At 39.2% G+C, this 26,890-nt stretch overlaps 2 protein-coding genes across 2 annotated transcripts in view; one reads left to right on the top strand and one right to left on the bottom strand.

Annotated features, from left to right (window-relative positions):
* TBCE (tubulin folding cofactor E) overlaps positions 1–7,538 on the top strand; it is a gene marked incomplete at its 5' end in the record, with an annotated part of 27,793 nt that extends 20,255 nt beyond the window's left edge. The window contains 5 exons of the mRNA XM_005423228.2: positions 1–144; positions 638–706; positions 1,746–1,805; positions 3,157–3,248; positions 3,496–7,538. The exon at positions 1–144 is cut by the window's left edge and continues 36 nt beyond it. Of these exons, the coding sequence (XP_005423285.1) occupies positions 1–144; positions 638–706; positions 1,746–1,805; positions 3,157–3,248; positions 3,496–3,588 (458 nt within the window). The remainder of the gene's footprint in view (positions 145–637; positions 707–1,745; positions 1,806–3,156; positions 3,249–3,495) is intronic.
* Positions 2,380–23,634, bottom strand: B3GALNT2 (beta-1,3-N-acetylgalactosaminyltransferase 2). Its single transcript, XM_005423227.2, has 12 exons — positions 23,544–23,634; positions 20,049–20,196; positions 18,678–18,778; positions 17,407–17,600; positions 16,307–16,402; positions 11,791–11,901; positions 10,940–11,018; positions 9,630–9,813; positions 7,954–8,079; positions 5,753–5,912; positions 5,286–5,342; positions 2,380–4,916 (listed from the first exon to the last, which is right to left on the bottom strand). Exons 1-12 carry the CDS (start codon positions 23,632–23,634, stop codon positions 4,782–4,784), a joined length of 1,482 nt encoding a protein of 493 aa, XP_005423284.1. The 3' UTR covers positions 2,380–4,781.
* Positions 23,635–26,890: the final 3,256 nt, after the last annotated feature.

Genomic DNA, 26,890 nt, shown 5'->3' with positions numbered 1-26,890 from the left:
CTGAAAGAAGAGGAGCGGAGCTTGATTATCGCAAAATATTTGGAAAGGACTGGCTAGAAGCTGGTGGGCATTGGAACCCAGAGAAAAACAAACCAAGTGAAGAATTTCTTGCTGCCCATCCCAGATACCCAGCACTTTGTCTTAGTGAGTACAAGCAGAGTACAATAGCATTTCCTCACCTCTGGCATTGTGGCAGCACTGGTTTGGTCTGTTTTCAACTTCTCTTCCCCTTGGTGTTTTATCCATGTGCTGCTAACAGCCTTAGGAAAGCCCATACATTGGCAAGCCTGTGTGCCAGTGGGCTTTTGCACAGAACTGCACCCTTTGGGGCACTGATGCCTCAGGAACTCAGGCTCCTGACCTTGAAGACCCCAGCACCTGTGTGCAGCCATCCATCAATTCATTCTGTAGCTCTCCCAGCAGTGGGAATGTTAAGCAGACACCCCTGTCCTGGATGCTGCAGCAGCTGGACAAAGCTCGTGTCTGCAGCACTGTGTGGTGCAGGAGCCACCATGGCTGTGCTGAGGGAACTCCTGCCTGATCCTGCACCACAGTGGTCCTAGGTCTTCAGTTTTAGTTTTTGAAGGGTTCTACTACTTTTCTATTTTTCTAACTTCTTCTATTTTTCTTCCAATAGAATATGGAGCACCTGAAGAAGGAGAACTGAAGGGACAACAGCCTTTGACTCTAAAAAATCAGCTCCTGAGTAAGAGGCCAGAAATGGTCAAAATTGTTCCTTCTGCATTTAGAGTATTTTATGAGCTTAGTGTCTTGTAGGTGTAGATGGAGAACAAAAATTCCAGCTTGTAATTTTGATTTCTGAACTGTCTCAGTGAGTTTGACTGGAAAGCTGATTCTGTGTGCTCTCTCTCATTTTCCCCTTCAACCCAAGCCAAATGATCTTCTCAATTGAGATTTAATGGAGAACAAAGGTTATTGATACTCCATTCTGACAGTGTGAATGGCTTCTTTACAGAAGACATCTCAGGCTTTAATCTCAACAGCTGCTCTGTTTTCTGATATTACCTTTTTTATAGCTTCTTAACTTTAGGACAGACAAGAAAAACATGGGTAGCTTTGGTATTTGGGGCTGTCTACATATTTAATCTAGGTTACCTCCTCGACCTGCAAATTTATGTAGCTGTGTTTCCCAGCTGATAGAAGAACTGAAAATTTTTACTCCATGGACAAAATAGTATTTTAAGGCATTACATTCTAATGCGTTTAGGTGGAAGACTAAATAGAACAAGGAATCTTATTGGCTAGACATAAAATAAACCTTTGTTTAAGGATAAGGTTTATCTTCTAATCTCTGAAAAATAATTAGGCTAATTATGTCCTTTGAAAGTCTTTGTATGGTGCTTTTGAGAGGACCAAAAGCCTGTTTTAAACTGAATAAGCAATTTCCATTCTACTGCAGGTTATTTTTAAAAAATGAAATAAAAATTAGGCATTTTTAAGTAAATACTCGTTTTGACCAAAAAACGTTTAAGCATTAGGGAGTCACTGCTACAATAATTTACTGAAGATGAATTAAAAACTTGGTTATTTTAATTAATTAATTTTTCAGATAATGACTAAATGTTATCATTACTGCTGAGATGCAGGCTACCTCCTCCTAATTTTTGAGAGATCAGGCTGAGCTAAGGGAAACAATTTGTAATAAAAAGAGACTAGAAAGACTATGCCTCTGCCAGAACAGGGCTTATTGTTCTTTCACTAATGCCTCACCCTTCTTCTTTAAGCTTTGACAATTACATGTCCTGAGAAACCTGAACAGAAGCCAGTGGAGAAAAAACTGCCAGGTAAGAAGTCTTGGCTTATGTTCAAGCAGTTGTTTCATTGCTCCTTTTCAAACAACGGTATTAAAGAATGGCAGCTGCCTCTGGCTTTGTCAGCTCCTGAAAGCTATTAGTCTGCCATATAAAGAAATGACAAAGGCAGAAATTATTTTAAAAGTCATAATTCTTCTGGCCTTCATACTTACTTTAAGTCCAGTTCAAAGATGGAAAGTCGATGCTTTGTCGTAAAGTTGATGCTCTGCTGCTGGTTTCATGTTAAATAGTCTGAGGCAATTAAAGGCCAATTAACAGGGATAAAATCTGGTGGATGTGTTAAACCAAGTAACCAGAACGTGAAGTCTTGAGAGGCAACCACACATAGTGTATAAATCTAGATATTGAGGTCTAATAGGTCTAGATATTGAGTATCTAATCCACGAAGTTAGAAATCTAGATATGACCTCTATCAAATTCATCCTTTGAAGTTTTAGTGCCTGTAGTGACATAGAATGAATAAGACCATTCTAAATTAAGCTGATGTTCTGGAAAGATGATGTGTCAGAATGAAGTCTGGGAAAAAAGAAGAATTCAAGCTTTATTCTAAAATAAAAATCACATTTATTATCACAAGTTGCATAAAATCAGATAGATACAGCTTTTACAAAAATGTTTGATAGAAAAATATTTGTCTAAGTACAATGTGTGGTATTACAGGAGTAACTCGCTATTGCTGTGCCTTTAGATAAAGCTTCAAAAGAAGTGAAATTTCAACCAAAATACTGAGTTTATCTATTGCAAACACAGGTGTCACCTCTGGAACAAACTACATTTACTCATTCAAGATCCATTACAAAAAATACCCCTTCCTATAAGTGACTTCATAATATAAACAACTCTGCTGACAATGTGTTTGGGACTAATAACTCAATACCATTCCTAAGAATGTCACTAGTTCCACCGTGCCATTTGCTTACTTGTGCTGGGAAAGCCAATTCCTGGTAATGAAAACTGCAAGGAACAGTTGCCAGATGCAAGGCTGGTGTGTGTCCCAAAGGTCACTTAGTTTAGCATGTAGAAATACAAACTCAAAAAAGGTAAGTTATGAAGCCGTAACACTTTAATTTGGTGTATGGGATCAAAGCGCTTACTCTGTAGTAGCACATCCTGCCCTATCCACCACAGGTGAAACCATTTTCCACTTGACAGTAGCAGATATATTTTCAGGTACCAAAGACATTATTGCAGTGTTAGAACTGAAGCAGCAATACAGCCTTTCACTGTTGCTATAAGCAAGTAAAGTGAAACACTGGTACTTTGCTAAAGCTCAGTGGCAGCAGCATTTTTTTACTAACTTTTCTCTCTCTCCCCTCCACAGAGTCTATGACTATTCAGAAGGTCAAAGGACTGCTGTATCGCCTGCTTAAAATTCCTAGTTCAGACCTGAAACTGTCCTACAGAAGTTCTAAAGTGAGTTAAAAACAGATATTGAACAACAAAATATTTCATGCTGCTAAAGGTCCATAGCATGTTCTAAAATACTATATAAAGAAATTCATTTGACTTGAAGAGAGCTGTCTTCATGCTGTCATTTAGGACCTAATTTCATTCCTATAATATGACAGATTCTCCCTGACTGCAACTGCCTGCTATTTGGTTTACATGAAGGGATTTCAGTGTAAGTCTGATTAGGTTTCTTTTTGCTTTCTCATTCTAGCTGGAAGGAAAAGAAGTTGAACTAGACAATGACTTAAAGCCTTTACAGTTTTACTCAATAGAAAGTGGAGACTGTGTGTTAGTACGGTGGTAAGAAGGGACTCTCTTGCTGGACTGAAGCTGACACAAGAACTGCAGAAGAGAGACAGACACACGGATAGCCTGTGCCTGAACAGACATACAGGTGAATATGAATTTCACACATGTGGCACCAAAGGGCTGTACAATTGTACTTTCAGCTCCTCAACTTGAATATCAGCCTCCATGAAAACAGCTGCTCATTTGTCCTACTGGAGAGATACCAAACAGTGCTTAAATGCTTCAATTAAATAAAACTCGAGGTCACCCTTCTGCCAAGATTTTATACTGCCTGCCCCCAGCAGCAGTGAGAATTTGTTTTACTGAACCGAGTACAGGGCTGAGTTGTGATCTCTTTGCTGACAGGATCAGTGCTGCACTGAGAGGCCGCTTGCTCTTTGTTTTCACCTACATCCAACGACCTTAAAGCAAACAAAACCGAGTAGTAATTTTAGAAGTATCTGACCTTAGATGATCAAAATCTGCTAGACCTTTTTTCTACCCTACAGTGTTACCGTACCACCTTTGCTTTTTATTTCACAATCTTTAGCGTGCTGTTCCTCAATCTTAATTTACTTTCACTTGTGTAACCTCAGATTCATATCTAGTTAGAGTCTAGAGTCTCTCAGAAATCCCTCATAAATCAGGCCAAGCTTGCAGTACTTGAAGATTTGGTATAAGCAAACCTTGATTTTTTTAATCTAAAATGACAATGATATAAACAAACTAATCATAAATCCTAGCCCCCACTGCTGTCCCTGTCCCTGCACAGATGAGGGCAATCCCTCAGACAGCACAGAATGTGCTGCAGCAAGACTTACCAGCTGCCCTGGTGCTGAGCACAACTCTCACAGGATCCTGGAACAGCTCTATACTGAATCAGATCAGTAGTGCTTCAATTTACAAAAGACAGGCTAGTTGGCATTCTTATGTGCATTTATTAATTACAAGTAGGTCTTTGACTTTATATAAAAAGGATTTTTTTTTAATCTTGAACATTTTGGTTTTTGTCTGATCAACATCTATACTATAGAAAATGAATAGTATCAGTCCACTTGTAATTATCAAAAGGGATGTGCAAATATTGTTATACTTTAGTTGAAACCCAGCATTAAAAGGTACCTTAGTATCTTATTGTTCCAGGAATGAATCCAAATGTACACTTTTCCATGATCATTATATACTACCCTGTTTTCCAAGGCAAGTCCATCATCTTTCCTCACATTTACATGGATCTCCACACAGTTCCTTTAATCTCCAGAGCTCTCCCAGCTCCTGGGGTGAGTACTGGGGGGAAGACAGCATGCCACTCTCACATGTCTTCTCACACAACCAGAGACCATCCTGTTAAGTGAAAGAAAAATTTCAAAAGTTTTTCTTAGAAAGTATGTAGTCTCCAACAATCTTCACTTGCAAGAATCAGGTGCTTATTGTTTCTAGCAACAAACATTGCACACAAAAGTCCCAAACTGATCTGCTAGACCTATTCAGACAACTTGCAGGTAGGGATGGAGTCTGCAAGTGATTTGTGGCAGTTTTGTGGGTTTTCTTTTAAATACATCTTTATAAGATTTTTTTCCCTCCGGATTTTAATTGAACAGTTATTTCAATTCCTTTTTAAAGAAAAAAAACCAACATTTCTCCTGTTTTATGCTACTTGGAAGAGCAGACATCTCCTCTTTCTGTAAGGTCAGACAATTCCTTCAGACTTACTTGATATCGCTTGGGTCCTACAGCTGCCATCCAGATGCCCATGCTCACATCTTCACCCTGAGATGAAAATAAAAAATACAGACATGAGCACCAAGAAAGCATAAAGCATTACTGTGACCTGGAATGAGTTGCATCATCTACCAGCAGTAAAGAATGGTAACTACAAAAACCTACACCAGACTACTGCAGAGGTGTTAAAATAATCCTCCCACCTTTCCCATGACAATACACTGTTCTTAAAAAAACAGAGTACAAAAAACAAGATTACAGCTCCAGAGGTTCTCAGTCCAAAACATCTTTGTGCTTTGACCTAGAACAGGCACTAAGCATGGCAACCAAAAACATGGTAAAAGCCCACATGAGCCAGGAGAACCCAACACTAACACCTGAGCAATGTTCTTTCTGACTCAGTACACGCTGTTCCCCAGACCACTTTAACACAGAAAAGCTGAACTAATCTTTATTACCTGGTACGTTTTTAATCTTTCAGAGTTGCTTGCCAGCCACTGCACAATGTCTTTGGAGATGACATAGCCAGACCCACAAGCAAAAGCTGGGTATGCAGGACTTGGATACTCCAGTTCTTGCCATTTCCCAGTTCGATCAACTGCCCAATTTAGTCTGAAACTGAAGACCATGTTAGACATGAGATGTTTATAGAGAGTCCTCTGTGGAACCTATGAACACTGGTAACTGAAGTAATACTGATAAACAACTGAGAGAAAGAAGTAGGTGATCCTAATTATAGCTCCTAGTCTTATTTCTCTAGGGCACAAAGCTGAAATTGTAACTGTTGTTTGGTCTCAATCTTGGATAATAAGAGAAAAGTTTTCAAAACAGAAACAAAAGCAACATTGACAGTCAGGTCCTCAGCATCTGCCCCTTGCTGTTGGGTTTTGAACTAGGTAAGCATACACATCCTTACCCATTTTGTTACAGGCACATCTGTCTCCTGCTAATTAACCCCTTTGGTTAATCAACATTACACAAAGGCAGTGCCTCCAGCAGGCATGCAGACAGTGATTTTACGCAACCCATCTTCCTGTTAAAACTAGTGGCTGCTTAAAAATCAGGAAGCAGTACTACCTTCTCTAAGCTGTTTTCCAAGTGAAGCTCAACAAAGGAGATGTTCAAAGGCAGCCATCACTGAATTACAAAAGAACTCTTCCTGGCAGTGGTGTTCTCTAAGGAAAGCTTTATTCACTCCAGAGGCCTGCAGGAAGCAGTCTCTATCTGCACAGTCTCCCCAGACGCTGGGAGTGTGGCAGAGCTCGCTGCCGCGCTGTGCAGTGCTATGGACCCTGCCAAACTGCCGAGTGAAGCACTGAAAAGCATCCTGCTTTCCTGTTTGGGAACAAGCTGCTATTGCACTCCTCTGGCCTCACAAACAATTCATGCAGTCACAGCTAAGAGACAAAACTGTGTCAATGCAGCAGGGTTTCCCCCTGTTTCACAAAGAGGTTCAGCATTGCTGATTTCCAGTCATGAGCACAAGAAGCTGAAAGCTTCAGTGAGCTACTAAGAACTGTCACCTCAGACAACAGCCCCAAAAGGGAGGAATTACAGCTGAGTGGCAGGTATGTTATCAGATTCTGACCATTCTCAACTGAAGCTGACATGTTAAAGCACAAAGTAAATGAAAGTCTCATCTGGTACCTGAATTCACTTTAGGCACAGTACCTTCCACTCCACTGAATCACAGCACGAAGGGTTCAAGCCACTCCAGACTGAGAAGCATCTGCTCTGATAATCATTTTATACTTCCATAGTTATTTCAGTGTTGTTCCCTACATATCACACTTGCCTGACCTGAAGACTGTGACTATTAAAGAATTTACACTCAAAGATGTCACTCTACAGATCTTTGGGATAATCACAAGATAACCAACTATTTCACACACTTGACCACACACCTTATTAAATCGCTTTATAAGCAACAGGCATGACCAGATTTGTGAAGCAAAGCAGCAAAGGCCTGTTTTTCTTCAATGAGCAGAGGGCAACAGGAAGGCACATTGCACCATTATGCTATATTGAATGCTATAGTAGCATAGAGTTCCTGCTATATTGGATTTCATACCAGAGCTGCAGTGCATTCCATGGATGAAAGGGAAGATATGGGCTATTTTGATTCTTCTGATTATTCACAAGTTCAGTCAAAAATTTATTAATCAGATCTGCTATTTCAAACAGCAGAAGTGGGTAGCAATGCCTGAAATTCACAGATGTTACAATAAAGTGCAAACCATAACAGAAATTTTGTTTCTCCTTTTTACCTCAATTCCTCAAGCCCACGAGAAAAATCACAGTGACATTACAAAAAGTAGTATTTATAGTTCTGTACTATGTACTTTTAACTTCGCTGTATTGCCTGGAAAATTCTTATTTACTTTAGTACCACGACAAAGATGTCTGTAACACATTTTAAAACCAGGTAAGATATTCAGCAAGTTTAAATCACTGAAAAGGCATACTCTGGAAAGTTATTGTAAAGGACTGATTTCTGATTCTGAGATTCAAAGTTTAACACATAGAGAAGTCCTGCTTTTTACAACTGGCTTCCTTAGGCATAGGAGGGGAGCCCACATGAAAACAGACTTAAATCACTAAACCGTTCACTAAAGAAATGGTATCTAGCTCTTAAAGGTAATTTTAAAAAACAACTTACTTTCCCCACCAAATGTTTGGCCTGTCCAATTTTTTCTGCATTATCCTGTTAAAAACAGCTTCCAAATCAATATAACAGTCATCATCCGTCTTCAGCAACAAGTCAAAACTTGTTGATTCCACTGTCCTGTAACCAAAAAGGAAAGTGATGAGATGCTGAGCTGCACACTACAAACTACAGAGAGCACGCTCTGCAAGGGGTTTTTTGGGATGTGGGGGGGAAACAAGAGGGAAGGAACATCTTTGCTACCCTTGACTTTTAAATGTTTTCTCTATCGACCAAGGCTGACTGCTTGTCCTTCAAAGGAGATGCAGCTGTATCCTATGATGATCTTACAACATGGACTTGTGTATGAGCGGAAGAAAACAAATTTGAAGTTTTGTACTCCAGGACAGATGGTGGATTTACTAACAAAACGATCTTAGGTAGTATTGACCTCAGAAGGATATGAATCCCTGATGCTGATGGCAGCACAGCTGTTAAAAGCCACTGGCTACACGTCAGTAGCCTACTTTCAGAATGAGACAGTCAGTTCAAGGGCAATGAGAAGGTTGTAGGTGGTAAAAAAAATCTGTGGAAACAACTCTGTACTTACTCTTTCTCTGTAAATGCACCTTTCACACATGAAAAATGTTATCTTTACCTGTCTGAAATAGTTGAATATGACACACATAAAATAACTAAAACAGCTTAAGATTCTAGGGATCATAGCTGGGTTGGTTACAAACATTTGTAAGGGTAACTTCCTGCAACAAGAAGGGTATTTTTAAAAGCCTTTTATTACTAAATCTTGAAAAATTGCTAATCTGTAAGAAATTATCACGAAGATCTAAGTCTTGACATAAAAACCTCCTTTTAGAACTGAAAGCATGGTTCAGTTTTTCAGTTACATTCATAGCCATGGAATTTGTGACATAAGTGCATAATGTTGCAAGCAACTAAACTGAATTTTGGATAAAGTACAGCTGTCAACTGTATTTCTTACTCCACAGCAGCATCAATTAACTGAAACAGTTGTCTCAGAGTAATGGAAATCACTGCAAATTTAGAGGTAGAAACTTACTGGATTAACCACAGACAATGCATTTCACTATGAAAACTCTCCCTATCAGCCTTCTGTCCCCGCTGTACACATGCTCCCAATCCTTCCCCTCCACTCAGCAGTGGTGTGGCCACATCAGGACTACATGTGCAGTCTTAGACTCCTCAGTACAAGAGGAACAAGGCCATACTGGGCAGAGAGTCCAGCAAAGGCACATCAAGATGATTATGGGACTGGAGCAACAGCCACAAACTGAAACACTGAATAAGTACACAAACTGGCCAAAAGCCATCCTTTAAAATATTAAAACTGCTAGTTTTCAGTGAGATACAAACGAAAAGAAATTACAAGGAGAAATGAAAATTTTTACTCCTGGACTCAGAGCAGAAGCCTGTCTTGCCAGCTTGTGCAGATTTGAGGCACCAAGGGTCAGCATTCAAAAACTATAGGCACTGCCATTTTACTCACTACATGCACCCAAAATTGTGAGACAGAAATACATCTTAATGAAGTAAATCACATAAGGCATGTATTTCATGGAACCCATCAAGTAACATAATCTGCTAGATCATCTTGCACTACAAACAGCACCATTCCTAAGAGAAAATAAGAAAATACTTTCTTTTCTCCTTACCATCGGTAGAAGTTCAGCAGTTTGGAGGGAACATTTCTGTAAGTGTCAATCACATCTACAAAAACAATGTCATCATACATACTGCTTTCTTCCTTCAACAAAGCATCTTCCTTCTCAAGGTTTTTGATGTGACTTGCAAACCTTTCTGGGCGAGTATGGAGGCTTTTTAAAAGAGCATCACCTTCTGAAAGAAACAGCACCCATTATTAAACAAAGATGCATATCTACATATTATTTCACATTTCTCTTGGATCATACAGGGCACACATTGACAAAATGAATCTGAAGAAGCGTTCAAATTAATGGGGTTATGAAAATCCTGCAATTAATTTTAAAATTTCTACAAAGTGGTTTAAGTTGCAGAACAACAAATATTTTTTTTGTATAAGGCCTGACGCTAAAAGTTTAAAGTAAAAAAGCATTCTCTTCCTCTTCAGTAATAAAATAATTTAACTTTCTAAGGATCCTTAATATAAAGAACAATCTGAGACTTCACTATTTCTCTTACTGTAGAGTAAAAAGGCCACTGTCAGTTCCTCCTAAGTATATGTATCTAGCATTAAAAAATAACCACACAAACAAACAATGCTACACATAACTGAAAGCAAAAGCTAAAAATATATTGCAGATAAGGAGGTAGTTTGTGGTACTGAAGAAAAGTTTGTCAAACAAGATGGAAGGGCTTTAGCACACACCTCAATTCAGGCTCCTACAGAGATGACAAGATAAGAGGACTGCCCAATTGTATCTGCCAGGCCTATCTACAAAAACACAGCAATAACACTCTCAAAGTCAATGCTCATGATGGACCAATAAGAACTCCATTGACTCCAGTGGTATGTGGCCAAAATCTTAGAAATTGGAAAAGCCTCCTCTAAAATCTCTCAACATTCTGCTGAAATAGGTGTAGAAGAGCAACAACAGGGATAGAAACTGTTTGTCCATACTGTTAAACATTGTGATACAGTACCTCTAACTGCAGCAGAACTGGAAAAGAGTGTGAAAAATATCAGGGAAAGATTTCATTGCATGACATTTTTTAAACTTGATTTTGGGTAACAAAGAAGAGAGTCTAGATAAAAAGACAAAGGAAGGCAAGTCAAGTGGAGTGGCTGACAAAAGGCAAGCAAAGGAACCACATCAGGACATTGACTCAAAGCATAAAAGAGTCAGGAAGAAAATGTTTCTGCTAAAAGAAAACCTAGAGTGACTTAAGTTCATGGAGACAGCACAAATTATACTCAGAAGTGTAATTTAAACTGCCTGTTTTACCATACCATCAAATGTCATCCTATGTTTTGTGGACTTACCTTGAATAGTGTAGATAAAACCACCTGCTATTCCCTCCACACCTTCTGTGAGTTCATGTGGCAGTGACCCTTCCCCTGCCTGTTAGGAACAGATTAATTGAAATTAGTAGATTAATTCATTCATCTCTCATTATTGATGTGTTTTCCCTCTGATTTTAAGGTGTGAAGTTTTCTGGCAACTAAGAATGAAATTAATTTAAAGCTCTGCTGGTTCAGGCACTCGCATAATCACAGAACCACAGAACATCCTGAGCTGGAAGGGACCCACAATTATTGATGTCCAGCTCCTGGTCCTGCACAGGACCACCCCAAGAATCACACCATGTGCCACGAAAGACTAAGACTAAGATTTTTAACTGAAGTTTTGTGGCATTTTTTAAAGTTTTGCCCAGAACTAGCAGTGCCACTGAAACTTTCAGGAAACTAGTTTTAAAGTTGACAGCAAAATGCAAAATTATTCTGGCTAAATTACAACGACACAGGATGTTTAGGCAAGCAACAATCTGACATGAAAAGAGACACACCGCCAAAAAGCAAATACCCAGACTTTATCACATCAGCTGGGATTTTAGCACAGGATTTTTGACCCACATTTTGCCATCTCTGATACATTGATACTGCTTCACATTCTCACAAAAACAATGAGAGATTTACTACCCTCAAAATAAAATGCCACTTACAAGTGTAATTTTTTTGCAAGAAGGCAAAGCAAAACTTCTCTTCTGAGACAAAAGGAGAAGCCCAACTGAATCAATGATTTACACAGAAAAACACAGGAAAACAAAATGCTAAATTCTCAACAATTATAGGAAAAATAGAAACATGGTGGAAAGGAAGGTGAGGGGACTCACTGTAATGACTCTGAAAACACCTCCTCCATCATTCACCATCACTTTATGAAGGTTTCTTGAAACCAAGCCCTGAAGATCCTGGCTCTCCCACACAATGGTACCTTCAAAACTCTGGTAAGAGAGCAAAATACAGTTATGCAGGTATACAAAGACTTTAAAAAAATGGAAGTCAAACAGTTTGGGCTCATTAAAATGATTTTAAAATAGTCAACTTCACACAAGATTTAGTTTGAGTGCATAACATAAATGTTTTACTTACACTTCAATAAGAATAAATAACACCTAAATGAAACACATCCATGAAACTCAGTAACATGTAATCATTCTTTTAAGACTAATCATTAAGACTATATTAAACTTTTAACAGAAGCATAGCATAAAAGACTTTGGCTTTCTAAAATCATCAAAATAGCATTTAAAGGTGACCTGAAGTGAGTTTTTAAAAATCAAATATAAAATCCTGCATTACAAAGAGAATACATTAAAACAGATTTGGAAACAAGCTCAGCTTTTATCGTTATCTGCCAAACAGAGATCAGAGACTGGATCCTGACACCAGCAAAACTCAAAGAAAAATACAGCCACCTTTATGGCAGTAAAGGTGTCACAAGCTACTGTAGGACTCACAGAAGTCTTACCTCACAACTTGGCTGGTAAGGAAGAAAAAGACAAGTGAATAACTTCAAAATTTTCTGGTTTTAACAGTCAAATTAGGCTATGCCACTCCATGTTTTACATATAGTGTATGTAATTTCTTGCATTTGAAAGGACTTAATCTCAACTTTAAAATGAAGACCCCTGAGAACATGTAAAGGAACAGGAGATAAGTTGTACAAGTAAGAGTATTGGTAGAATTTTATTTTAAAAAAAATTTTAAAGCAATCTCTCCCTTATGAAAAGGTAGGGTTGTTATACTCCTGACTCCTAGATGAGCACATTCCATTTTGTCTCTCCCACTTTCATAGGAAACACACTGGTTGTTAGTGTGGGTGTTGGAACAGAAAAACAACTTGTTTGTACATGCATCTCTGTTGCTGTAGGAAGTCTGTTTACTTATACCAACCTCTAATCTCTTCCCCATTTTATCTTCCTTGTACACTAGACACCTTCTCTAAAAATCCTCCTGAAACACCTTTAAGCCTAGATTATAGTTCAGCTTTCTTTATTGCTTTCCTCTAGAAGTAGGTCTTAGCATCTGCAGCAGCCTCAGTGTTTAATGACAGCTGTGTGTGTACTTCAGAAGTCTCTCATCTATTATTTAAAAAGTCAGGTTTATAAGCTAATAATGGAGCTAGCCAGTGTTTATTCAAGCCTGACTTCTATGCTCAATATCTTCCCCTTGTTTCACAGAATCACAGAATAAGCTGAATTGGAAGGGACCCATAAGGATCATCCTATCCAACTCCTGACCCTGCAGGACCATTCCTAATTCACACCCTCTCCCTTCAAGCATTGGCAAAACTCATCTTGAACTCTTGGCTTGGTGCTGTGACCACTTCCCTGGTGAGCCTGTTCCAGTACTCAACTACCCTCTGGATGAAGAACCTTTTTCTAATATCCAGCCTAAAACTTCCCTGATGCAGCTTCAGGCCATTTCCTGTCCCTGGTCACAGAGAAGAGACCAGTGCTTGCTCCTCCTCTTCCCCTCCTGAGGAAGCTGTAATTACAATGAGATCTCCTCTCAGTCTCCTCCAGGCTGAACAGATCAAGTGACCTCAGATGCTCCTCAAATGCCTTCCCCTCAAGACCCTTCACCATCTTCATTGCCCTCCTTTGGACACTCTCTAACAGTTCAGTGTCTTTCTTATATTGAAACTGCCCCCAGCACTCGAGGTGAGGCTGCCTCAGAGCAGGACAATCCCCTCCCTTGCCTGGCTGAGGATGCTGTGCCTGAATGCAGCATCAGGACACGGCTGGGCTTCATGGCTGCCAGGGCACTGCTGACTCATACTCAGCTTTCTGTTGTTTGCTTAATTATTTCTCAGTTATCAAAATAAATGGACCAATATTAAGACTTTTTCTAGTGGCTCCATTTCTCTTTTTGCAGTGACTGTCATCTCCCATTCCAATGGTTTTTGCTGTAGGGATTGGGCTCTAATCACACTTCAGTGTCCTCTTTATAGACACAACCTCTGGAAAGTTGTTTAGTGAACAGGAGAGTCCTTTAGGAGCAAGAGAGTCCTTTCATGCCTCAGCAAGCAGAAACATTACACTGACTACTAGTGATACTGACTTCAAATGTACCAGGAGTCTTAATCAGTTACTGCCAGTGAACCTCAGTGGAAGGTGTCCTAAGGCTGCAAGCTATCATTATTTTCCAGGTTGAGAGACTCGTAAGCAAATTTTCTAATGACTTTAGCCCCCAGCTATCCTTACTCTAAGCCAGTTAATGAAAGCTGAGGCCTGAAAATGCTTCAAGCAAAAACATTAGTGGCACACCTGAGACTACATCATCTGTTTTTCCCCATTTAAATTCCAGCCTTGTTGCTGCCAGAGCGCAGTGGCATTTACAGTGAATACCGAACAAGTGAACTGACATAATGCAGCCCTGCCAAACTCCTTTCCTAATGTTAAACAGTGCTGTGCTTTTTGTTCCTCCAACTACTCCCCATTAGTAATACAGAATATGTGCAGTACAGAGTCCCATCTTCATGCAAATGGCCCAAGGCTTTTTGACAAAATAAGTGCACTACTAAGACTTGTCTGTAAGAGCCCTGTTTGTTTTAGTTATCTGCTGGTGCTTCTGCTGTTCTGCGCTTTCAGTCGTTCCAAAGCTGAATGATCGATTCTGTCTCTCACAATCTGGCCTGCCAGATGCTTATTCTAATGCTGCATTTCCTTTCCTTTCCCCAAGACGAGCAGAAAGAGCGGCACTTCAGCTGCAAGATGAATGAAGCTCTTCAGCAGTCTGTACAATCCATTACTTCTTCAAGGTGGAAAGACAGAGAATAGACACTGTCGCAGACAGCATCCTATGACAATTAAATAGTTCACTAAATTTAGAGCTCTCAAACAAGTAGACAGGAACACGTGGGCATTGCCACCTCTTCTGAATCATCGTGTGTGCTTCAGCATCCTGAGCATCACAGGAGACTGCACGCTGTGCCTAAGCCCTATTAATCTACGTTAGAAACATCGTGTTACCCTGTAAGCATTCAGTGCATGACACACATCAGATTAAGGAAGCCCACACAAAGAAATATATGAATACTAATATTCTCTCTCTCAAGGAAGTATTTCCCATCTGCCTCTCAGGAAAACTGCAACCATTTATAGCAAAATTACAACTGCCTGGAATTTTAGCATCTCAAAACAAAGTCTTACAGGGGAAAGGCTCACATGATAGACTACCAAATTACTGGGTAACTAATATTCCTTTTAAAAATGTAAAATAAACCCTTAATCACTTCAGTATGAAATTAGATTGCCAAAGCGTATGTACACAATACTGCAAGTGGTCTGCTCACCTGAAAGGTCTCCTGCCAGCATAACAACTTGCACAGTATTCAGTAAACACTGCAGATTCCCCTTAAAATTAATAGATTTCCAAATGCATTCATTAGTATGCATTAGAGTTTGCAATTACTAATGCAATTAGTATTCATTAGAGCCAGGGGAATAAATCAGAGAATAAACTGGCCCAAATTGTCCTCTCTTCCCTCTTCAGTCTTCTCTTGCTTCATTCTTTCATAACACAATTTCTTTAGTAATAAAACAACCCAGACCTAAAGACAACTTACAGAAACAGCAGCAAGACTCCAGGAAAATATTTAAATTAAGGGAAACTGTCTAAAATGGTAGCTGAGATATCTAGCGAGAGATCACTGGTCCACTGAGAACAACTCCTCGTAGCTGAGAGGGTCTGCTAACTAGAATTCTCCTTCTGAGCCAACCTTTATTCATTAAACCTTCACTGTAAAATCATCAGGGTATGATATTCTGTTCCATTTGTGTTTAATCCCCTTCCTTCCTATGCAGGCCACAAGTAGGTTCCATATCCCTATACCAAAACCAAACCACCCTGTCACTGCAAACATAACACACAATATCTTGATGTTATGTCCAAGACATCAGATGCAGAAACCTCTTTTCCAGCTGTTCCTAGAAACCTGTGCCATCCTCCCCTCCCTATCTTGTGCGCTAATGTCTGATAAAGCGGAAGGGAAAAAGAAGCACCACATGTTCTGGTAAACTCTCCCACAGAATCAAAGCAGGTACAGTTTTCAATCAGAAATAGATAAGTTTTCTGAAGTTGCTACTATTTGACAAAGTAATTTTTTATCAATTTATATTTTCCAGGCTTATGCTTTATAACTACCTGTGATAATAAGATGCTGTAAAACAAATACTGAATTTCAGCACATCCCTGCAACTACTTACCCATTCTGAGATTCTATGAACTAACATTCTAGAGGTTTTCACTTGTCCTTTTCTGCCTCAAGCAAAGGCCAGTTTTATCAGTCAGTCTGCCCAGATGACTTAAAAGAACTGCTGGCAGTTCTGGTACTGCACATACCTCTGGCAAAATAAACTGCTCTACTGGCTTGTACCACAGTCTGTTCACCTGCACTCCACAGCTCGGCGGACTAAAGCGAGCACTGAAGATGGCTTCCTGCGAACAATGGGAAAAAAACAAAATTAAAAAAAACTACAACACATATTAAAAGTGCTACTCTATTACACAGGCCATAAAATGGCTCTTAGATAATAACAAATTACAAAAAGATTCTGCATTGCCAAATTCCAATCTTCAGAAAACAGTTTCCAAGCTCTCTTATGATACCAACTTTTCTCCCTCACTGGAAGTAAAAATCTAATGCAAATAAAATTATCAGACACTAAACATTTAGGAACAATACAATTTAGGAAACATGAACTTGATTACAGTATAACTTTATTTTTATTATGGCTATTATAAACCAAACTCCTTGGAAGTTCATCATCTAAGTCATACTTACAGTTCTTTCTACTGTAGCACAGGCAGAAGTTTTGAAATTGACCCATCAAGTTATGGGTTGAGATAAATGTAATCTATGAAATGCTCAAAAATCTTGCTCAAAAATTTTTTTACCTCAAAATCACAAAGCTATTCTATCAAGCCCATAACAGCTTGGTACTGGGGGAAATAATCAATGAAGTCTGATTATTACCAGTAAATTGCAACAGTTTGTAGAAATCTTAAAATGTCTTGCCAGAAGACAGACAAGAAAAAACTACAGCTGTCCTGCATCTCTGCTTGAAGACACCAAATATATGTTTCTGCAAGCATTTTAAATATATTAGATAGCTTAATTTTTATTCCTTAATAACTATCAATATTTAGAACACCAAATACAAACAAAAAAATTGTGCATTGGAATTAGATGTAAGTGCTCTTTCATAACAGCATCTAGATTAACACATAGCACTTGGGGAATTTCATCTTTTCTTCATCCAGGATGTGCCTCTGTACACGTATATGAAAATTTAAAATGCAACAGAAGAAAAATATAATTAATAAACTTGTCAGTTAAGTATTTCTCTTCTAACTCACCAACAAAGTATGTCACTTTCTTTAAGAACTTAATGCACAAAAAAGAGACATCATGCTTTCAAAAAATAACTACAGCACTCTACCTCATGTTCTGCCTGGTAGAGCTTTACAGTGATGTTCCTCTGGAATCCCACCCCATCAGCCTCATAAAACACCCCAAGGCTGGTAATGACAATGGGGTAAAGCACACGGAAGTTCACACTGACGATTCTGTCTTCAGACAGCACAGAAGGGATGTCCTCAGGGAGACTGAATGCTTCAATTTCCTGATTCAAAACTGAATGAAAAGGAAAGGCCAGAGGTAAGGGGAGAAAAGTTCATAGTTCCTGGACACACACAAAGCACACTGCCTGCATGCAAAGCATTCTGGTTAATTAGCATGGCTAACAAGAGCATAAGATAATCAAACACTGGAGTGAAAGAAAATACAATGGGCTGCAGATTGCGAGAAAAATTTCAGTGATACAGCAATCTGCAGGCTAATAGCAATTGCAACTCAATGCCTACATATCCACAGGGCAAAGATTAGAAACACAATAAATCCACAGCAGGAAGACAAAAATGCTATTTGACTGCATGAATACGTGTATATTAGCATAATAAAATAATTATTCATGTATCAAAATGGCACACACCTCCACTTAATTCAGCTGTCTGCTTTTTGGCATTACCGCCTGCCTAAGCCCTGAGGTACCATTTATACTTGGAAACAGTGGATGTTGTCATTCAAAGAGAAAGTAACAGAAATTACATTTTGTGTTGAACCATGGCTCAGGTACCTAGCAGTCCTTAGTTAACTTGTATTAAAGAGCAAGAATGAAATAAAATCCAAAAGGAGACAGGAAAAATATACAATTTTAGTTAGGAATTTTTGTATGGTATTTAAATTTTTCCTCCATTTTACATTTCTTAATTGTTTTCTCCCTAAAGCAGAATCAAAAACCAATCAGCCAGACTTGCTTAGAGAATTCACTTTGTCACCAGAGAAGTCCATCTGACACTCAAGACTGTCACCTTGCTACTTTCTTCACATTTGACACTATGCCAGGTCATTTTGTCTCTCCAACTTCATTTAACACATACATCAAGTAAAAATGTATTGTATATGGGAGAGACTGTCTGGTGACACAAGAAAAATGCAAATCCATTAGAAGTCAATGGACTGCCCTTCACATGCCCAGAAATCTCTCCCTTTCTGGCCTGCACATAGTACTTACAGGAAGGTTATGCAACAAGTTCTAGGAGGTATTTGTTTTCAAGACTAGCTGTTGCAATGGAACTCCCCAAACAACTCTCAGGAAAGATGACTAGCTCTAGTTCAGACCACAGAATTTTCAAAAGTCAACTTCTATACCTGGGTTGCTGATGTTCAGAAGCTTGCAGGAGTAGGGGTCTTCTCTGTCCTTCACTGGCACAGCACAGCCATGCGCACCTATTATAAACTTCACAAGGACACTAAAATAATTTGCTTTTATTAACACCAGTTCTCTTCCCTCCTCCCTCCATCTTCAATAAACTTAATTTTATCACCGTGACCTGCCTTTCACAGGGTTAAGATTTTGAACCTCTTAAAAATCAGCAATGACAGTTGGTATGCAGAGCAACCACATGAATCCCCTCATAGGAACTCAATTCCAAATCCACATTAACATTTTACATTATGAGGTCACAAGAAGATTGGCAGCTAGAAATGAGATACAAGACAGCCAGCACACTAAACAGAAAAAAGACCTAAGGCAACAGTGAAAGATCCCAGAGACCTGCCCCTGCTAGCCCGGGTTTGTTAGTTAATTCAAGATTGTTTAAATACTACGCATTCAAATGTCAATGAAAAAAATAGTAAGAAAAAAGACACAGAGCATCAAAGGAGGAACAAGGATTCCAGACTATCTGTTACAATGAAATATTTCAGCTTTGGGCTGTAGCAAAACAAGAAGTTCCTCTCCAGCTCCAATGATGGTTATTTCCATAATAGGAAGACATCAAGTAAGTGCAAAGAGCAAGGATCCACCTTTGCCTATCTTTTCACCTAGAAGCTAAATGTCCTCCCAGAACTCCATATAAGCTATGAAAGGTTACAATTTTAGATGACTGAGGTGGCTATGCTGCATTCCAGGCTGCATGCTAACACAAAACTAGGAACAGCGAAATGCTCTCAGTGCAAGGCAGGTACCAAGGTGTGAGGATGGCAGCATTTCTGGGGATGAACTGCTGCAGAGTTTCTCAGCAAAAACAGACCTGCCTGTACACTGTCAGGTCTATGCAAGGAATCAGGAAGGGCCATTCACACTGCAGCAGTTCGGTGCACTTGGTTCAGTAGGAAATAAACCTGAACTTTACCGTTGAGGCTGTTTGCAAGAGCTTTTGTGGCTCTCTCACCAAATGCAATCCTGCCTGCTTTCAAAAATCCTGGATTACCAAGGATTCAAGCTGCACACCATACATTGCAACACAAAAAACAGAAAGGCTTATACATCACTAATAAACAGTGGCAAGTAATTGCAAAAGCAAACAGCAGTGTATAAAAAGTAGTTACAGCCCAAGGCAAGAAGTATTCTTATATACTATTAAGCAGACTTTAAAAAAAATCTATCAGAATACAAGATGCTAAAAAACAAACAAACAAATAAACTAGGAAACACTTTAAAACAAAAATTATTAAATCAAGATATTTCAGCATGACAGTCCTGCCCCCCTGTCCAAACTACAGAACAGCAAAGGTTACCGTTGGTTCAGGGCAGGATGTTGTTTCAGGTGCTTGAACCAAGTGTTCCTTATAACACGGCGTAGCTCATGATTGTGTCGAGCTGACAGAACCCCTACAATAACATCATAGTGCTTCAGCTTCCATTGAGGAAAGAAGGACAGCGGACCTAGAGTAGAAAGTGAGAAATATTTACTTTATGCACATATTACCACAAGCCTGAGTTGCAAGTAATAATTAATTCCAGCCTTCCAGCACTTAAAGGGGGCTTACAAAAAGGAAGGGGAGCAATGCAGATAGTGATAGGACAAGGGAAAAGGGTTTTAAACTAAAATAGGGGAGACTGAGATTAGATGTTGGGAAGAAATTCTTTACTCAGAGGGTGGTAAAACAGTGGCAAAGGTTGCCCAGAGAAGTTGTGGCTCACTCAGTCCTGGGAAGTGTTTAAGGTCAGGTAGGATGGGGCTTTGAGCAACGTGGCCTGGTGGGAGTCATCCGTTCCCATGGCAGGGGAGTTGAAATTAGATGATCTTTAAGGTCCCTTCAACCCAAACCATTCTGAAATTCTGTGATTAAAGGACATCTCAAAAGCAAGAGAACTGGAACACTAAAAACAAGCAGCAGAATTCCTTTTGCATTCTTGGTTCAGAATCAGAGAAACATTTTCAATACGCCAAAATCTTCACTCACATGCCCATTTTCCCTCTGCTTTCTAAAGTTGCTAGGACCACCTATCTGCCTCACAATTTCAGTGTGGCATCTCAAGGACCATTGTTCCTAACCTTTTGAAGTGGAATACCACTCTGCCTTCACACAGGGTGTTACATCCCTACACAGGGGAATGCTCTGGCTTTATTCAAAGCTGGATGCCACTGCCAATACTTGTAATCCAGGATTTAGCTTGTGCTGTTTTAATTCAGAGATCATGAAACCTAAACTTGATTTCAAGCAGGATTATGACCAGATAGAGACCTGAGAAGCTCTGATTTAGAGCCTGTAAACAGTCAGGCAAGTAGCTAAAGTGAATTTGCTTCGTTTAATCTATCAGACATCCTAGAGTTAAGACAGATTTGTATTTAACTTTAGCAAAGGATTGCTTCCCTCTCATCTCACTATGTTTTTCATTGGGCTGCAGATAAAGAAAACAAATGTAAGTGTGAGTGCACTTTAAACAACTGCCTATAGCATAGAAAAGATTTTTTAGAATCTAATTAAGAGACTAAAAATACTGCCAAGTCTGTATTGTGAACTCCCACTAGAAGGAGTTGAATTATTATCCAGACTCTGCCTTCTGTACCAGCATCCCCTTTCTCCACTTTGAAGTTGAATAGATGGGTTCTTTTACACTGCTCACTAACCTAGGACCTCACAGCACCTCCCACAAAAACTGCTGTGCCAAATTCCAGCAGACATCCATCTGGACTTACATCTCACTGTCAGTGTTCAGCATGCAATGGAGAGGCCATGGCCTTGCTCTGTCCCATGCTGAATCAATATCAAGATTTCAGAACTTTTGTTGTTGCTCTTTAGGACTATTTCCAAAAGCCAAATAAAACTGCTCTGGAATTGATTCTCAGAACAATGCAAAAGCAGAAAAACTACAGAGTGACGTTTCCACAGGTAAACCTTTCCCATTCTATTTCCCACTAAATATTTTAGTTCTAAGCATGCAAACAGTGATTTTCTTTAAGAAGGTTAAGTTCCACCATTATTTAAATGAAAGCAGCTACAAGATCATCAATTACTTAAGCTGAACATTAACCTGTTAAGAGAGGCTTCCATCAGCTTAGGCTCAAAACTACTTAAAACCTCAAGCAATGAGCCATTAGTTACATTCTATATTTTTTTACTGAAGTTACCTGTTGCACCTCTTACAACCATAACTGAGTTGATGGCGAGGTTTAGGAATAAGATTTGTTTGCTACAGAGCAGCAAACCTAGTGCCTTATATAACATCTGAAGAAACTTGTAAGTCAAGCACACTGTTCAATCGAAATAGCAATTTAGTTTTCTTTTATGCTGGTAAATACCATTTATCCAGAGGCTCTGCATGTCCTCATAGGTCATTACACAGCCAACAATCACCAACTCTCCACGACAGCAGAGATACGTGAGACAGACACATGTTTATAAAGTATAACACTATAGCAAATTCCTGCTTACACATCCCTTTTTTCCATCCATCCTTTGATTATTCTTCAGCCTTAATTCCAAGCCTTCCAGTATAAAGTTCATAAGTCTAATATGCTTGTAGACTGCAGATGAGGTACTGTTTACACAGATTTTTCTTTTAAGACATCACTTTTAATAAGAAGCAGAACCATTCCATTAAATCAAAATTAAAGAAAAATAAAACTAAGGGCACAAGTCTATGGGGTGACTTGATTCAGAATAGCATAAGTTAGCTTGAATGAATTAAAAAAAAAACCAAACTAAAAATAAGCTACTCAAATCAAATATACTTTTAATTAGTTTATGTTTTAAAATGAGTGAAGTTTTTCCTTATGAACCATCCACATGGGAACAATGTTAATGTAACAGATGCTTCAGGATTAATATCCTATTGCTTTTAGAACAGCATTGCAGTGGTCTATATTCAGAAGATTGTCTGTCTTCTCTGTCCCAAGAGTTATGTAATTTTACTTTTAAAACCACTGAAAATGAAAAAAATAAAAGAAAAAAAGAACGCTTACTTGGACAAAACATTTTTTTGCTTGTTAGTAAAGATTTTCTACTTCCTATGGAAAAGTAGGAATAATGCTAAGATTTCAGGAAAATAGATTCATATGTGTTTCTCTGAACTTGCACTATTTAAAAAAAGGGAGATAAAGTGAGAAGTACTGGGAAAAAAACTAAGGCTATTATTAATTTATAACGATAATTCCAATATGAGCATAGATATTCTCTGATGCAGCATAACTTAAGAGAAAACATTGCTGACCTCAAAGTCAATAGTGAAAATTTAGACAAGTAATCAATACTTGCCACTGAGGACCAAAGCTATTTATCTTCCATTCTATTTTTGTGCACTTTTAGGCCAAAATTTTCAGTGTCGGATTGTATCATACCATAAACATCACTCTCACCTGGAACTGCTTGTGCAAGACAATTACATCTCTACATTTTCTGATTTCAAAGACAAGAAAAAACTGTAAATTTTGTAGTTTGTGAAGGGGGTGAAAAAAAGAAGAAGAAAAAAGCTACACACTACATTCCAATATAAACCCTAAAAGTGTTGCAGACCAAAAGTATGGAGAAGGACAGGAAGCTTTCCAACCCAAAGGTCACACTACCAGTGCCTACTTTGCTTTTGAACTCTAACTTACTCAAAGTTGCACCTTGGTTGCATTACTTAGTCCAAGCCTTCTCAGTAGAACCTGAGACAAATACACAAAGCCTACCTGTTAATCCACAGCAAAACCTACAAAAACATGAAAGCAAGCAGCCCTCCCTCTGCTGCTGAGGTTCATTTAATTCTCTACAGTAGCTGTCAGACTAAGTCCAGTCTGCCAGTACCTTGTGTCACATTGCTCATGGTAAGCTCCCACTGAAGCTTTCTTGGGCTCTGATATTTGTAAGGACTGGCTTCCACACAATTCTCTGACATCTGACCACACTTGTACTTTTATTGGTAAAGATTTTTCACCTCAATATCAGCTTCAGGAAGCTTTCACAGGATTATCAGTCACCAATTTTCATGAAATGGATGAAAGTACTGGTCAACCTCCACCTGAGTGTCAGGCTTGACTGAGAACCAGCAACAGACCAAAGTTTGGGAGAGATACAGGGAAAAGTCAAGAGGTGCATATGCAGAGTACAAAGCTGTGCCTTGAGAAGACACAACTAAAGATGCTGAGCAGGCCATGGAAAGAGGTCACCACTGACAGGCAGTCTGCTGACCCTGCTCAGATTTAAACCACCTCAGCAGCAGCCAACAGCTCTCGATGTTTTTCAAAACCCCAAACTACAAAGATGAATGTGCACCTCTTCTTCCCATGAGACCGATTCTCAATAAAATGTCAAATTAGGCTGTTAATTATATTTGCTTCATTATAAGGAGATGAAAAGAGTGAGAGATCATTTAGCTTGATTTTGTCAACAAACATAGTCTTGCTAAACATATTCCTATTGATGAGTCCCCAATCAACAACTAAATTTGCAAGTCATTTTCAGTGAAATTTGACATAATATGCAGTCCACAAAGTGATTAAGTCTCCACATTTCATGCAAGTGGAGTGGACAAAGAAAAGACTCATTAGTGCCTGCACTGAGAAACACAGCAGTGTAGGCTTACTTGCAATATCAGGCACCAGAGCACCTCCACTGGACACGGCTAAAATAAGTGATCTCCACAGAAAACTGGGCTTTGTATCTTCTGCTACCAATGCAGCTTTTTTTTCCTTTTTTTTTCCTTCCTGAATAAATCAATGAATGGAACTAAGTAGGCCAAGCAGAAGTTATTTAGAATATTCTCAACTAATCCACTCCATAAGATAAGCAACACTCCTACAAAATAAAAAAACCCCACACATTTTTATCTCTGCCTATTCCTGTGATTTTGCAATCATATTCCTGAGGTTTAATACTTTTTTCTTCTCTGCCGCTTTGCAAAAGATCCAAACAAACACGACGGAAGGAATTAACTCAATATAAAGATTTGTATTCACAGAATGCTGACACACACAGAAAAAGAACAAACCAAAGAGCAAAAGCAGCTCTCTCCCCCTTTTAATCTACTTCACTTCAAGTAATCTGCTACAGCTCATCTGCATTACATGTTTTGCTGCAAGCAGAGCTACCTGACCTCCCTGCAGTACCTACTTCAGCCCAGAGCTAGAAATTGCCAAGATGTGCGCCCCTGGTCTCTGCAGTACTCTGTGAGGCAGGCAAAAAAAGCACTTTTATACAAGATTTACAGATTCAAAGAACAAAACCTCTGCAGGCAGAGGTTTCCGTTTGTTTTACATCAACAGCATTCCTTAGAAGAAATAGGACAGCAGGGTCCTTCTGAATTGCCAAGTGGCAGTAGTAACAGTGGTGGAGTGATGATACCCTAAAACACCTTAATTATACAATACTTGCACATTTCTAGACAAAACTGGGAACAATGGCCGAAGTATCAGTAGAAAAGTCAAAAGAAACAAAGCAAAATCTTTTTTCAACACAAACTGATGCCTCCTTTTCTTTTTTTTATTTTGTGGAGGGAAGGCGTAGGGTTGTGGCAGGGCAGGGGAAGCAGAGTAGAGCACCTTTATCTGATGAAAATCAGCCACCAATCCCTGCTGCCGTGGAACAAAAGTCTGCTCCCAGGGAAGGCTACTTGCTCTCTTCTGGCTGTTCCACTCAGTGGGCAATTTACAGGATAACTGCTGAAAACCTTAATTCGGCCAGCTCTGGCAGAACTGGTCCTCTTTGCTCCCTGCTCCAGTGCCAAAATACAAAAATACAATTCCAGTGCCACTCATCAGTAGTTCACAATGTCTCAGACATCTGTCTACAGAAAACCCTAAAAAAAACCTCAATTCATTTGGAAAATACCATCAGCTTATTTTGTGTCCATCAAAAGTTAGGGGATTTTTTTATGTTGGGGGTGGCCTATCCATGAGAAACCATGTCATACTAAGATCTTACAGATGAAGGGTGGGGGACAACTGGCATTTGAGGCAGGACTGCGCATCTACTGCAAATGCCAAACCTGACCTGCTGAGTTTCAGTTTCCAAGGCCCCCAGCCTGTAAGTCTTTACATACCTACAAAAGATGAAATGACTTTGTGACCAAGCAGGCTACACCCTGACAGACAGGACTACCAGATTTCAGACAACAACCTTTCTTGAGAAAGTCCCATATTTTAGCAAAACTTCACCTCATAGCTTGTTCCCACATTTTGGTTCCATTAGGCCAGTGCCTGAAGAAGTACGTGCTGCGCCACAGGACAACAGATGGCGTACAAGCAGACTCTACAAAATGCTGGGGTTTAATCTGTTGCATAATTGTTCACTAGTAGAAGACTGACTCTCACAAATCCAAATGGGCCAATTTTTAGCTGCCCCCCCCCCCCCTCCCCGAAATGTAACAGGAATAACAACTTAAAGGGCATCAGCAAAGTAGCAGAAGATTACACAGAATGTGTGGGGCTTTCTGATTAGGCCCTGTAGCTGAAGCCCGACACTGAGTAACTGCCTACTCAATAAGATTTGTGCCATCAATTAAAACACACAATTAGCAATGAATCCACCTGGAGTGCTAAAAGCAGGTCTGTCTGTTCCTTCTCAAGTTTCTCAGGTCATTTTATAATTAGCATTTATCTAAGACTTTTACAAAAAATTAACTAAGCTTCCTACTCATGAACTTTCTTTGGATAGCACTTGTTTGTAACCAGTTAGACAAGGATTTCAATTAAACCTACAAGCATGTTCCTGCACAAGTCTTGTTCAGAAGTGTGAATTACACTCTCATTAACTGATGAACAAAAAAAAAAAGCAGGAAGCCACTGAAATCAGGACACTGAAACAAAGGCCTTTGGTCTCAGCATTGATCCTATTTATTTTTTTCCAATTACTGAGTACTGCCTACAAGAAGTGTACTCTATCTTCTGTGACACCAAGGTAGACGTAATCATGAGCACAGAGAAAGCCTGAATCCTGCACAGGGAGAGACACAACTGAGGGCCAAGAATGCAGGCAAACTACAGGCCTTTCACAAGGGGTAGTTAAAAGGAAGACTTTATTACAGAAGGTACTTCCAAGAGAGGAAGAAAAGTAGATGGAATGAGTGAAGACTGGAACACTGTTTACATTTAAAGCCATCTGACCTACAGATAAAAAACCAAACTGTTTTCTAGAAATGTCTTCTATTTCTAGAA

Source organism: Geospiza fortis, unplaced genomic scaffold, assembly GCF_000277835.1.
Source record: "Geospiza fortis unplaced genomic scaffold, GeoFor_1.0 scaffold381, whole genome shotgun sequence".
Lineage (NCBI taxonomy): Eukaryota > Metazoa > Chordata > Aves > Passeriformes > Thraupidae > Geospiza > Geospiza fortis.
This window is presented reverse-complemented; position numbering and strand designations above follow the sequence as displayed.